Here is a 14,935-nt window from a genome sequence, read left to right on the forward strand (position 1 = left end):
CGGACGCTGCTCCCGGGCCACCAGAGACAGGATGAGAGGGTAGAGTCTTAAGCTGCGCCAGTGGAGGTTTGGGTTGGACATTAAGAGGAATTTCTCCGCGAAAAGGCTGATTCAACATTGGAGTGGGCTGTCTACGGAGGCGGTAGAGTTACCATTCCTGGAGACGTTTAAGGGCAAGCTGGACGTGGCACTTAGTGCCATGGTCTGGTTCACACGGTGGTCTTTCCCGAAGTAATTGACTCTGTGCTTCCTGTTGGTTGGTCATGGGCAAGTGTCCTCCGTCTGTCCCTGTCACAGGCGGAGCTCTGGGGCCCGGACAGACCCCCAGCCCCGCCGCCGGGCAGGCTCTGCCGCCCGGGCTCGTTCCCGCTCGGGCGGGCGGTGTCGGGGCCGGGACGCGTGCGGAACGCGCGGGGCGGCGCTGGGCGGCGGCGGGGCCTTTTGGCGGCCGCACCGGAAGGCGGAAGGCGCGGCGGGAGGAGGGAAGAGAGCGGCCATGGACGACTTGGGCTGCCCGCGCTGCAAGACCACCAAGTACCGCAACCCTTCCCTGAAGCTGATGGTGAACGTCTGCGGGCACACGCTGTGAGTGGCGCCGGGCCCCGGGGGGAGCGGGCGCGGCCCGCAGCTCTGCGGGGGTGCTCTGCGGGGCAGCGGGCGGCGGGGCCTGGGGACAGGGGTCACTGCCCCGGCCGGGGCGGGGGCGACACCGGCTCCGCCAGACCCGGGCGGCGTTTGCGAGGCGGCTCCGGGCCGCCCTTTCCTTCCCCGGAGGGTCCGTGTCAGCCCGGCCTGGGTCCGGTTTGACTCGCTGCTCTGGATACCATCTCTGCAGTGAAATTCCCGGGGAGGAACCCACGGGACGCGGCGTAAGCTCGGGACACACTCCCGTCCCGCGGGGCTGCGACGCTTCGGGGTGCGAAGCGGGGAACGCGGGGAAAAATACATTTCACATGGAGTTAAACACTTCGTGTTTAAAACTGTGCTTGAGTAGTAAAGAAAAATGGCGTTTTGTTGTATTCTTTTAATGTGCTAATTCTGCTGAATGAAGAGTGCTGAAGGTATCGTGCTGGTTTAAATGTTGGAAAATCCTCTTGCGAACCTGTACTGATGGTAGTCTTAACTCGTTCGTGTTTGTTTTTTTGTTTTTTTTTTTTTTTTTCCCAAGAACAGTCATTAATTTTTTTTTTTTCTTTTTACCTAAAACTCAACTCTTAGACAGTAGCCAGCACTGGCTCTTTGCTGATTTAAATCACAAATAGCCTGAACTTGTTAATTTTCAGATCTGGAGACCATCCTTTGTTAGTGTGGAAGTTTCACAGGCTGCACTCTAAATTCTTTCTGGATGTACACCATAGAAGTCCAGTACTGCAGTAGCAGCCCTTTCTATGTTTTTTATTTTTGTCTTGTCATCTTCCCTGTGATATGTGTGTTTTTAAACTGCGTGTGAATTGCATTGAAAAGATACGGCCTAAGAGCTTTTGCTTGCCTTGGTACATTGCTGTAAGTGAACAGGATGAAGGAAGTGAATACAAGAAAGGATTTATCTTATTGTCATAGGAAAAAAAGTGTTACTTTTCATTCTGTTCCCTGTGGTCATGCAAGCCCTTCTCTTGCCATGACAGTGTGGTGGTGTGGGAGAGGTGGCCTCAGGCGTGTCCCTTTGGTGACAGCAGTGCTGTCTGTGCAGGGGCAGTAGCCTTAGCTGGGGTTCAGAAGTCAACAGCCCCGTTTAGGCAAAGCTGTACTGGGTGTAAACTGATGCCTCGATCTTGTATTCACCAAAGATCAAAGGACTTGGTCAAAGTGGTCCTGATGTGCTTTCAGGCTCCTCCAGACCTGCTTCCAGCAGAGGACAGCATGTCTCAGTTTGCTCTCCTGCTTTGGTTCTCAGTTGTTTTGGGCGTTTTTTTTTTTTGTAGCTGAGTTTTGCTTAAAACAATTAACGGTGTTTTCTGCTTTACTGGGTCTAGTTGCTGACACCGTGTTTGGGGTTGATGTTCTTGTCTTGCTTGTTTCTGCACAAGAGCTGCCTCTGCTTCCCCCAGCTCTTGTTGGTTGTATCTCTGCTGCAGACTAGGATCTCTGTGTTTGTTTTTGTTGTAATTAAGGACTCTCCATCTCGATGTGGTTCAAATGTACCACTTTTGCTCTGTGTTTTCTTTCCGAGAGCTCCCTCAGGGTTGTATATCTATTATTGTTTCCATACGGTGTTACAAAGCCTTTGTGCTGGAAGTTGTCTCTTAGTAATAGTTAATAAATTTCCGTAGTAACTCATCCAGGAGCTGGAAGCTCAGATGACCCACCTGTGAGTGAAAGGAGGTAATTGACACTTGTTCTAGTAGATTCACTGTATTTCAGTCACAAGGAATGTTTAATTCGCTCCCAAAGCAAATGAGCTAACATACGTTTCTAATGAAGACTTATCCTTAGTCAATCTATATTGGTATTTTGCAGTTCTTAGCATTGAAAATGCTACTCCTACTTTCCAATCTAAATTTATTTGCTATAATTGAAGCATTTAAGAACTCTACTGTGAATTTTATGCATTTGTGAACTCTTTATTACTTCTCTTTTGTAGGAATGTCTGGAATATTTTGAGGGCTTTCTCCTTTGTGTTTTTCCCTCTGAAGAAATCCCATTTCTTTAGTCTCCTCTCTTCAGTAATTTTTTTCTTCTTACACTTAGGGACTATTCTCATTGGGATTTTTTTAGGCCTTTTCCACTTGGTTTGCATTTTGTTGGAGCTGGACACAGTGTTCCATCTGAGTTGTTAGTACAACAGCCAGAGTCAACATTATTTTGTGCTCTTTTCATACCTGCATTTCATCCAGGAAGGGTAATGCATCTTGATGTATGTATTTTTTTTTTTTTTTTGCAGTGTTACCTTTGATTTATGTTGAGCATAAGCCCCCAGTTCTTTAACACTTTACCACTCAACATGTCTGTGGGCAGAACAGAATTCAAGCTTGCTTTCCATGTTATGTTGTGCAGGTGATTATTATTACCTCTTTGCTCTGTTAACCAACTTGTTACTTCAGGTGACTTTTGCACTTGTTTCAAGTGACTTTGTATTCTGAGACCCTCCAGCCAAATTTTTGAAGCTGAGGTCCTTCTCTGTTAACATCCTGGTATTTTCCAGGGATGTGTGGCTTGTGAACAAAATGTCTGGGAGATATTGGGAATTGTTGCTTGTGACCATAAGAAATCCAAGTGAGGCAGAGCAAAATATGAAGTTGCCTGCAGTAAGTTCATTGCTAAATGACCCTCTTCCCCTGGTTACTTTCTGTAACAGTGGAGAATGTGAAAAGATTAGAACCATGTGAATGGGCTTGCTACCAATTTTCCCTCTGACTGAAATAATGATAGCTTATCTCTGGGTGTGGGTTTCTAATCATGTCTGACTACTTCAGTACGTTCCGCTTTTGTTTAGATTATGTGACTGTCAGTTTAAAGGTGTCAAAAGTCCAGTTATACCAGAACTGTATTGCCTCTAGTTGCTGTTTCACTATGTATATTTTTATTGTGCCATTGGAAGGAATTATATTCCTTTGATACAATTTGTTCCTAAGAAATTATATGTTGAATCTCATCTGCTCTGTTATCTGAAATATGCAGGAGATAGGTTTTTATCTCAGATTATTTTGGCATCTTCCCAGGATCTGATGGTAAGCCTGACTCTGGTCTGTGTTTTGCTGTGTACATGTCTCCTGCTCTTCAGAGGCAGGTACTTTAGTCCTTCTTTAGGTTGTTGGAACTTAATGCAGAAAGCAGAGATGATCCAAAACTGCTTTTGTCAGTTTTCAAAGGGTAAATACTACATCTACCAGACTTGAAAACCTTGAAGTACTCCTAACGCTGTAACCTCTGGATATAGTCCACAGGTTTATGGACTACAGTCCGTGGGTTTATGGAAGCTCATTAAGCTGTCTGCAGAAGCACATTGCCTTTATGGTGCTTTTTGTTTGAAGGGTGCCGATAAATCTGCATGGAAAATTCAGAGTCGTGGCTTTGCTGGCTCGGGAGGCTTGGAGCAGTTGCTGTAATGTGTTTCCCAGTTCTAGCCTGGGCTCCTGCTCCTTCTGCTGTGCTATGAGTTACATTAGCCAGCTAATCCATCTTACTGAGTGGAGATTGATGCAGAAAATGCCCCAAGTGATTTGGCATCATCTGTTAGAGATTTTCCCTCTCATTGAATAGTGGGTTAATGTGCTCCTGCTTCAGCTGCTCTTTCTTGCATTGCAGGCATTCTGAAGGAGTATTTTCATTTTACTTTCAGTGGTGCTTCCTGGTAGTTTCTTTCCTATTCTGTGCTGTTCACTTAATGAAGTGACCCCCAGTGATGTGATTTGTACTTGTGCAAAATACCTTGACTTGTAAAATATTGAAGAGCCTTTACTTAGCTGAGATGATTTGTCTGTAAGCTTCAGATCTTTGTTTCATCTGGGTTTCAAAAAGCCTGTGGTTTTACCATGAGTTCATTTTATTCATTTGGTGAGTTTCTTTTCCCTTCTGAAGAACTGTGAGGTTTGTCTTCTTATGGCTTCTGTGAGCCAGCTTGTTTCCACTTTCATGTTCTTAGGTGTTTCTTGCCCTCTGATTAGAATGAAATTAGAAGAGCCATTCCTTCTATCATGGTTTATTTTCTCACCTCGTGTATAAAAAAACACACCTCAGACAATCTGAGAACTTGTTGGCCAACAGATGTCCTGTTTTTTCTTTCTTTTTTGACCAATGGCTGCAGTGAACATTCTTCTTGCTATGAAAGTCTGTGCTTTGGAGGTTTAGCGCTTCATTCTCCTCTTCCTCATGTCATTAATTTAAAAATTGTCTGAGGCAGATGCTGTGTGTGAAAATCCCTGTGCTGGCCTCCTATCCCTTTCCTCATTGTGACCTTGACCCTGCCATCACACCGGTGCTGGATTTTGGCAGCAGTGTGCAGGTAGCACTTCACCTCTCTCATCCTTTGCATCTCTTCCCGTGTCAGTGGCTTGACCCTGTGTTAGAAAACTCAGAGTGACTTTCTCCTAATGCTGCACTTGTGGCATGGGCAGTTCTCCCATGGGCAGTGGGGCTCTGGAATGTGCTTGTGGCAGAATAGGATCAGAGTCCTGATAAGCCCAGTAGTGCTGCAGTGGAGATAAGGGATGGACACGTGGCTACAAGAGGATGAAACCAGTCATTTGGTCTTTTATAAAAAACTTCCAGCTTGGGATTCCACTGCAGTTTATTCCAAGAGAATCTTACCAAGTCTTACAATTGTGGGAATGGGTTTTTTTTTGTTTATTTCTTAGTAATTTCTTTTCTGTGGTTATTGCTTCTTGACCAATATTGCCAGAAGTATAACACCATGTGTTTTTGGCATCAGAGTAATGTTAAATAAGCCTTTTCCACTATAAATCTTCCCTGTCACTGGGAAGGAGGATGATAAATTAGCAGTTAAAAGTTGTTCTAGGATGGGAGTTAGTAAGGAAATGCTTAGTTCAAGAATAATGAATGTCTTTTAAAGTTTATTTTCTTAAGTATAACAGAGGTTCAAGGCATCAGATACTTGGCTTAAAAAAAAACCTTTCGTGCAGAGAAAAGTGTGTCTAATTATGGAGCAATGCTTGATTAGAGACCTGTAATGCCTTAGTTTCTAAGGTGCCTTGATAGCTTTGCTATCTTTTAGAAGTTCACTCAAGAATTGCTTTCAAAATCCGTTGTGCATGCATGACAATTTTTGGTTTTTGGGACAATTCCTAGAGTCTTTTCTAAGCATGCAGATGCTGGGTGCGTGCTTGCCAATGGAATTGTAATCCACCTGGCTTCACTTGAGACCATGAATTATCTTTTACTCTGCCTGCTTGGATTTCATGGCCTGTGTTGAGTTTTAGGAGGCAGGTTAAGCATATCCCACTGATTTACTTACATGAAGAGGAAAGGAATTGCATCCACCCAAACCTGCATTAAAAGAACGTTAAGGTTGTTACTGCAAACAGGAATGGGTAAAGAGATTTATTCTTGGCTGTAAACTTGGACCATATGGTCTCCAACAAGGAGACACAAAAATGCTAGGTAAAAAAAGGTAGTTAATTGGGACTGCTGGTTCACCTTTGTTATCCCACTGCCTTTTATAGGGAGCAGGAAGGAAACTGGTATGTAAAGCTCTCTGTTAGGAGTCAGTCCTGGTGCTCCAGCTACCTGTGAGCCATCCTGGCTTGTAGAGAGAAGAAATGTGGGTGTCTGCAGACCAGCAGATGCAGAGAAACTCCTTTTCTTCCCCAGTGTCATTCCAGCTGTTGTGCTGTCTCAGCAAAGGGACTTTTCCAAGCTTGACATCTCTGGGAGATAAGGGCTAGGGGACCAGAGCAGCCTCCACAGAAAACTGGGAATCTCAATTTCAGCTGCTGCCAGTTTGGAGGTTTTGGGATTGTTCATGTACTGCCACAGTCTTAGATGGTAGTTGATGAACTTGCTGTGTTATCAGCTTTTCTGGTCTCTTTCTTGTCTTCAGGAGACTTATGGAAGGGTGTCTGGGTTCCTTACTAAAATGTAGGGTTCTTTTTCGCCTGTTCCCAGAGGGAGATATATTTATTTCTCATTTAATTTGTTAATAAGGCCTCAAAACGAGGACTGTGTAAAAAAGCTTACTGTCTCTAGGCCCAGCTTTGTCTTGCTCAGGGGAGACATCAATTCACCAAGTTGTGTTGTGGGGATTCTCTAATCTGCCCTGCACCCTGTTAGGGTGTTTCCAGGGATTCATTAGGGGGGAAGTGCATCCTTGGAGAGCTCTAATTGCGATGTTAACGGCTGCAAAGATGAAGAAACAGAGGTTACATTATTTGCCTGTTTCTTTTCGTGTCAGAAGCTTTTGGAGTTTTGTGGCTGTCAGATTTCCTGGGAGGTAAAAGTAGGAACATCCGTGGGGAATTCAGGGGAATGGGGTCTCATGCCAGCGCGTGGGGCTGGACTTGTTGGAAAACAGTTTGGAATATTCTTGTTTAAACCCCTTCCAAGGGAAAGGATGGCTTGGCTTCCTGCTGCATTCTTCTCTGCAGTGTGGTTCAAGAAAATGCCTTTTTTCTAGGATGGGGGGAAGCCCTGGAGACTGTAGAAAATAACATAAAACTGTATTTCAGCCAAGTGAGCTTGAGTGAAGAACTCTAAACTAGAGGTAGGCAGTGAAGATCTGTCAGACCTGTAACTTTTAATTTAGGCACGTGGGAATTATGGGGACTTAAATATGCATTTGAATTTTATTTGGCAAGCTTTTTTTCTAAAGAAAATACCTTGAGTGCAAGATATACAAGGACAATGATTCAGGGCTGTCATTTGTAAACATAAAGGTTGGCTGTGATATATGTGATTTCTAGGCCAAAAAAAGTGGTGTGTGGGCTTTGGAGCACAAACAAATATGAGTGTGCTGGTTCAGCCATGAAAGTGTGGATTCAATATTTGTGAGCAGGCAGCAGGCACAAGGAAAAGAGCTATCAGGCTTTGGTACTTAGCAGACCCTTGCAGGAGCTGATCCAGTGTGCTAACCTGGCAAAAAATGATCTTTTTTTTTTTTTTTTTTTTTTTTTGTCAGTTAATGCTGTTTGTACAGAACTAGCAAGTTGAAGTGGCTTGTGAATGACTAGTCAGACATCAGGGGTGTGCAAGGTCATCTGTGGGAATCTGTGTCTATAAATGAGGTAGGAATAGGGTGGAAGGAAGGAGCTTCCTATGACACAATGTTAATTTAGCCTTTTTAAGCATTCTGTGAAGCTTTGTGCTTTAAAAGTTATCTAGGGGTGCAAGTGTTCTCCTTTGTCTCTGAGGCTTATTTTTTTCCTGTTATTACCATATCACACCTCAGTTTATATTCCTGGATGGTAAATCTTTGCTTGTATGTAAAGCGTGAATAATCTCAGTGGATTAAAGTGGATTGGGACTACAGGCAGTTGAAAATTTCAACCAGAACAGGAATTTGGTGCAGTCCTGAAAATACCTACTTTGCTTTGGGGAGGTAAGTAAGGAAAACTGTGTAAATGTATTTGATTCCCAGTAATTTCCATCTCTGAGAGAATTCTCTTAGTTCCTTCTGTGTGGCTTGAGAGGCAGATCAGGAGGGTTTTTACTGATTTTGTCAGATCTACTATGAGATTTTAACTGATGCCTGATTGAAGTAATTGCACGATCAAAGCCTGTCTGCTTCTTCAGAGGAAGAAGCTTTTTTTTTTTTTTTTTTTTTATGTTAAATGGGATGTATTCCATCTGAAAGAAAGCTTTTTCCTGACTTCTTAGGGAATAAAAAAATCTAGGTCATATTTCTTTGTCTTTTTTGAGTTATTCCTGGTTTTATTAATTGGGATTAGATGCTCTTTGGATCCAGTTCTATCCCATTAGTTTTCCAAAGTATCTGCAAGTTAGTCATGGGAGGTGATTAGATCATTGCTGAAATACCCAAGAGGTTATTTCCTTTTGCCATCTAGTTTTGACAGTGAATATTTGCTTTTACATTTGGCTCCAAGTCGTGATCTTGATACTTCTGGTGGTGTTAATGCTCCAGTTTAGTTCCTTTGTTTTAAAATTGGCATATTTAGAAAATCATCTCATTTCTCTGTTGAGCTCTCAATTGCCATGTCTGCTTGGTAATATTTCTTGTCTGCTTAGCAAAGCTCACAGAGCTCTTCATTCCCTGTAAGTAGTTTTTGGAAATTTAAGTTATGGTTCTGCTCCTTGTGACCTTGGCAGAAGGAGAGCTGTTGTTTATATCCTGTCTCTCCAGTCAGTAAATGGAAAAGTAAATTCTTTTTCCTTGGTTCTGAAAATTCAGTCTGTTTGAATCTGCAGCCTGGATTGGCGACTTTACAAGAGCATGCAGTGACAGGACAGGGGGAATGGCTTCACACTGAAAGAGAGCAGGTTTAGATTAGTTATTAGAAAAAGATTCTTTACTGTGCTGGTGGTGAGGCTCAGGCATAGGTTGCCCAGAGAAGCTGTGGCTGTCCCATCCCTGGAAGTGTTCAAGAACAGACTGGATGGAGCTCTGAGCAATCTGTTCTAGTGGAAAGTGTCTCTGCCCATGGCAGGGGATTGGAGTGAGATGATCTTTAAGGTCCCAACCCAAACCATTCTGTGATTCTGTGCTCCTGGAAATGGGTTTGGGTACCCAGCTTGAGGAGTCTTCCAACGTGCTTGGCTCTTTCTAGATTGGGTAAATGCTTACCCTGTTAGGGGTGACTGTAGTAATGGTCTGACACAGGTGTGTGGTATATCTCTGTGGTGAAAACAAGTGCTTCTCGAAAAGAAGCCAAACACAAGAGCTATTTAAACAACTTCATATTATACAGATTTTTCTTTTCTCTTTCTTTTAATTGCATCTACTTCATTTTAATTGAAGCCAATAATTCTGTGGGTTTGTGAGGAGAAAGGACAATGAGCTTGCTTCTGTGTGGTTCCATTAGCTGTCAGATGTTAATAAGCCATATGCATAGGTTTAATATTTATGAAATTAAGCAAATAGCTTCCTGAGTCATTTTAGAAAGCTCGTGTGTCTTGGTGACTGTGAATTCACAGGAGGGCAGATGCAGAAGTGCCCTGTTGGAGTACTCAGAAGTTGCATTTGTGTGCATGCTCTTTGTTTGGGGCTTTGGTTGGTTGTTCCTCCCTCCTGGACAACTGAAGGTGAAGTTTGAAGAAAAGCCAGGTGAACATTTTGAAAGTTGAATTGAGTACTCCACTGTTCATACCTGGTGAGGAAATAAGGGAAACAATTGCCTGAAAGTAACAGACTGTGGGACAGGCACTGTGCTGAGCTTGCACTGAGGACACTTCAGTTTCATGTTCCTGGTTCCCTCCTTTGGTTTGATGATACGCAGGGAACGGTGGATGTTTCCTAACAGACCACTCTGGCTGCAATAAAAGTCACAAATAATAGTGATCTGAATTTTGTAAAGACATTTACCTTGTTTCTCTTTTTTAAAAAGTACTTTGCAAGAATTAATTTTGGTGAGACCAGATGTGAGAAAAGATCTTAACAGGAACTGCTGTTATAAGTGACTAAATTAAACTTTGTCATAGCTAAAAATATTTTTGATAGTCTGAAAATGATATTAAATGGTTATTCTTCTTGTTTTGAATATAACATATGGGGGGAGAGAATATATAAGGAAATTCTTGCAGGGTTTTTTTGTGTGGAATGTGGGTAAGTTCAGACCAGTGAGAGCAAGATGGCTCTGTCACAAAGGAGCAATGAGGAAGTCACGTCTGATAAATATTTTGGCTTCGATTTGAGAAATGTGAGGTAAGCATTTTTGCTGTGCCCACACAGTCCTGCCTCAGTGCTGGCACTAAGGTTAGATTATGTCTAAGCAGTTGCAGAATCCTGGGCTTAACATGAGCATGACAATTTCTTTAACATTTTAGAGAAGTTAAGTGGCTCTGCTGAGAGTTAGGAAGTAGTAGGATGGGACAGAGTGAGAAGAAATGTATTTTGTTGGTTTCCTCTTAAGAAGGAGTGTTGAGGTGAAAGTTCCCAAGAATGTTGTGCTCTTCAGTTTTTTTTTAATTAGTTCCAAGAAGTGTGGCCAGACTGCCAGTCTCTGCCAGGGTGGCAAAGGAGGGCTGATGTTCCTAGACAGCAACAGGCAAGGGAGTGGTTTGGCCAATGTTGACACCTTCAGACTGCTGAGCCAGAATGGGAAGTGATGGGTCTAACTGGACAGGAAAGTCTGGCGCTGGGATTAGATGTATTGCAAGAGCTACCCTCAGAGCCAGGGTGAAGGTGAAGGTCTCTGGTCCCAGACAAGTACAGGCAGACAAATGTTTAACTTCTTTGTCTCACTCGAGGGTGTCATGTGTTTAATCTGTAAAAACACCCGATATCTTTGTGGGGATTTAGGAGCTGAACAATCTGCAGGTGAAACTAGTGGCTAGGTAACTTTTACTGTGAGTATATGAGTAGCCTTGTGTAAACAGAAGAGTCTAGATTGTTCTGAGGATGGTATCTGTAGGCTTTGAAAGACTGAAAAAAATAATCCTCACACACCCTGGACGGCGTCAGGAAAGACTGTCAGTGGCAATTGTGTAGTTTGATAAGCTTGTGACTGATGTGCTGTGAACTAGAAATGGGAGGCTGCTTTTAAATCCCCAAGATCCCTTGTTTTAGGAAAAAAATGAAAAGATATCTTTAGTTTTGGAGTATGGTTGTGTTCTGTAAAGGGGGAGAGGGAGGTTACCAGGACTGAGGGCAATGCCAGGGTGATGGGATGTTGCTGAACATTGTCAGCTGAGCAAGCTTGGAGGAATTCAGGAGGTCAAGAGATTCTTGTCTGTTGAGCTTAGCCTAGAAGTGCTGCATTTCTTTGAACTGTTTAGTTTATACTCTTTTATACTCTTGCAACAAATTTTTGGTAAATAAACCCTTGATTTCTATTTTGTCTGCCTGGTTTTGGGGAAAGGTAATACAGGAGGTGTGTGCAGAATTAGCTGCCTTCACATGGGCAGGATCTCAGTGATGTGTGAGTGAAACAGCCGCTTGGAGATTTGTTTTTTGGGATGAAGTTAGGGAGCCCAAATTGCATGGCATCTGTGGGGGAACCTTTGCTGCCAGCTGACAGATTTTGGAAGGGAAGGGGAAGGTGTGGCTGGGAAACACCTTGTCACTCTGGGAAACTGAAATGCTGTCGTGGTCGAGAAGGGAGGCTGACTCCCAGTCTGACTGTGTCAGTAAAGGAAGCTGCAAAGAGCACAAGGGAGACTTGCTTGGAAAAAGGGACATGGCTGCGTGAGAAATTGAGAGAAGGAATGATGTCTGGGCTAGGGAAGGATTTAGGACACTCTTGGAAAACTGAGGAAAGCTGGAGCTCCAGAAGTGTGTAGCAAGATTTCAAGTTCTTGGAGGATGAAGGCACGGGGAGGCCGTGGCTGTGACAGTGTCAGAGGTGAGGATAGTGAGTGTGTGTGCTTGAACATTGTGGTGAAGGGGTGTAGGTCCCTAAAAGGAAATTAGTCAAGCCTGGATACAAAAGTTTTGGCCAGGAGAAGAAGGAAGGGTGCAGAAGGGAACTCGGATCCTGTGTTCCCTCACTGAGCTGGAGCAGTACCCAGGTGTTAGAGTTGTTGTACAGAGCTCTGAGGTGGAGTTGGCCAAGTTCCTGGGCTGCAGCATTTTGTAGGGGCTCTGCTGTGCCCATGGGATGCCCCTTTGGAAGTGCAGGCTCTGTGCAACTGCTCCAGTCCTCCCTAGGAGCCTGGCTTTGAGCAGAGGTAATCCTATAGAGTGCTAATGCTAATCACTCTCAAATCAGGAATGTGAAATTTGGGCATGCTTCAAGCATTAATTATAGTGGCTTAATTTCCTTATCTGGTAATGTGGGGATAATGCTACCTCATGGTGGTTTTGAGAAGGTCAGTTATTTAATGCTGACTGTGAATGCCAAAGAAAACTGGAGAGGGGGGGGGAAAACAGTAAACGTGTCGAAGCAGGATTTGCGCAGGGCAGAATAAACAAGGTCTGAGGATAAACTGGCATTGCCCGTGTGTGTTAGCTGAGTGTTGCCTATCCAAAAGGCTGAAAGAGGTGGGGTCCTAACAAACTGGAGAGAACAATCCCTCATCCTGGTGCCTGGCAGGCCATGCACATTAACTGCAAGGAAAATATGTAATGCCCAGGCTATATATCATGCAGGTTGTTAGAGGAATAACATGACATTGAGGCCTCTATCCTGCTGCCTGGCTTAGTTGACATAAGGTAATGGATCTTGAGGGGAGGAGCTGAGTAGCAGCCTGATTGCATAAGCCTTCTTTCCAAAGGAAACTGGCTAGCACGATGTGGAGATATAATAAATTTATATTGTGGTGCACGACCACAAGAGGGATCAGACCGCTTGAATTTTCACTTTTGCGTGTTTGATTCTGCTTTCTTTCATGTAGCCTCTGTTACATATGGAGATTTTAATTGTCTGACTTGCCAATGATAATATGAGAAATTTGGTTGAGTGGTGGGGCTTGGCTGTGGTTTGCTTTCTGTCACAGATCTGTTTCTTGGCTTCAGTCTCTGCAGTAAAAACAAAGCTGCATTACTGCATGACTTTGATAAATAGATTTACATTTCTGCTTGCACAAGAAGTTATCTCTTACTGTTTGCTAGGAAAAGCTTCATTTCCAATACTCTGTTTTTTTTTAAAGTGAACATTCTAAAAAGTGACGGTGCCATTGAGTTTAGATAAAATACAGAGCCTGTATTTTATATGAGCTTGATCATTCAAACTTGATTTCTCTCTCCTGGTTTCTTTCTTCTGGAGTATCAGTTGAAAAATTCGCAAATGTATACAAGACGAATGCTGACCTGAAAGTGACCATTCCTTGAATATAATGGGCTACAGTCACTTTCTCTTACACCTAATTAGTCCAATGTTTTGTTTTTAAATCCATTTGTTTTCTAGGGAGAAGAGAAAGATGCAAAGTTGCTTGAAGGAGAATTGTCCCAACTTCTTTCTGTTGTGTCCTTCCTCCACAAATATAGAAGCAGCTCTATCATTGAAAATTTAATGAAGCTTTCATCAATATAATGCTGTGCCTCTGCATTCTCTGAAATGGATTCATTTTTAATGAGCTTCTAATTCTAATTTCAGGTAACAGGAACAACTGAACATAACCATAAATCTGATTTGTTTGTGAACAGTGTGTCCCATGTAATTTACAATTCCATCAGTTGCCACTGATGACTTTTGGGCTGCTTTTGGTAGTTTGGTAAAAATATTTTGGTTTAGGCCTTTTATTTAAAAAAAAAAAAAAATCAGCCTCAGCAAACAGAAGCAATGACCTTAAAAAACAAGGTGGTTGTCCCACTGTCATGTTGGACTATTTGCATTTTTAAAAAAAAATGTTTTTTATTTAATTATTTTTTATCTCTTAGCGAGCCTGGGGTTAGTTCCTTAGTTAAAAAGTACAATAGTGGGAAAATATTTTGGGTATGTGGGAGAGCTGGTAATACTGCACAAAACACAGTATTGTGGATAATGAATTACAGAAGATGGAAATAGTCTAGGAATAGCTGTGAAAATACCCTACTGCACTCTGAGCAGTCTCAAACTGGAGGATACCTATGAAGCATCCAATAATGTTGCGCTGCTGGAAGAAGCAAGCAGGCTTACTTGGCTTTTTCTTACTGGGAGTGAATCATAATGCTGAAAAATTGGTATTGTTTACCAAATTTTATGCAATAACAACACCTATGAGTACATAATTATGTTTTCAATTAGAATAAGAAAGCCTTAACACTGAAACATTGTTTTGGTCATGTGAAAATATATTATTTGTTCTCTCTGCATTATTTAATTTATGATCCTTTTATTGTTTCTCATAATCATAATTGACATTTATCCATAAATATTTAATTTGTGTTTTGGATGTTAATTGCAGAAAAAGGCCACATATAATGTGATGCCACTGAGTAGAGAAACATAAAACTTAATAACCAGAAATGTTGTCTACTACACATACTATTGCCTTTGTAATAATACAAAGAGTAATGTAGAAAGAAGGGATGGGATGAATATCATTCTTGGCACTGTGCAACTTTGTTTCGTCTATTAACTTCCTTGAAAAGAAATCTTAGTTTAGTACCAGGAGGAGGCTGCACTTGCATGGCACATGTCTGTATCCTGGTTTCTTTTGACAGTTCTTATTTTCTTGCATTGATTTGCTTGGAGCATTACACCAGCAGGATGTTTTTCTGTATGTATGTATTTAGTCCAAATTTTAGAGCACTTTTTAGCAGCTTTGCAAATGAAAACAGTATGCTGAGCATATTATATGGATATCCTGAACTGTTTCAGGTGTGTGGGGCAGCCCTACAATTTTATTCAACCTTTAGTAGACTTCGAGCTTCTTGACCTTGGTGGTCTCTCCTTGGTGCAGACCAAGCGGAGGTTTTGGGCTGGAGTCTCTTGGGAGGTGCAGCTCT

The 14,935-nt window shown here is 42.6% G+C and overlaps 1 protein-coding gene across 1 annotated transcript in view; it reads left to right on the forward strand.

Annotated features, from left to right (window-relative positions):
* The first annotated feature begins 460 nt into the window (after nucleotides 1–460).
* The window catches only part of MNAT1 (MNAT1 component of CDK activating kinase), a 116,919-nt gene continuing 102,444 nt past the window's right edge, over nucleotides 461–14,935 (forward strand). The window contains exon 1 of the mRNA XM_066321621.1: nucleotides 461–585. Coding sequence (XP_066177718.1) covers nucleotides 497–585 — 89 coding nt within the window. The 5' untranslated portion in view covers nucleotides 461–496. The remainder of the gene's footprint in view (nucleotides 586–14,935) is intronic.

This window comes from Sylvia atricapilla, chromosome 6, assembly GCF_009819655.1.
Source record: "Sylvia atricapilla isolate bSylAtr1 chromosome 6, bSylAtr1.pri, whole genome shotgun sequence".
NCBI lineage: Eukaryota > Metazoa > Chordata > Aves > Passeriformes > Sylviidae > Sylvia > Sylvia atricapilla.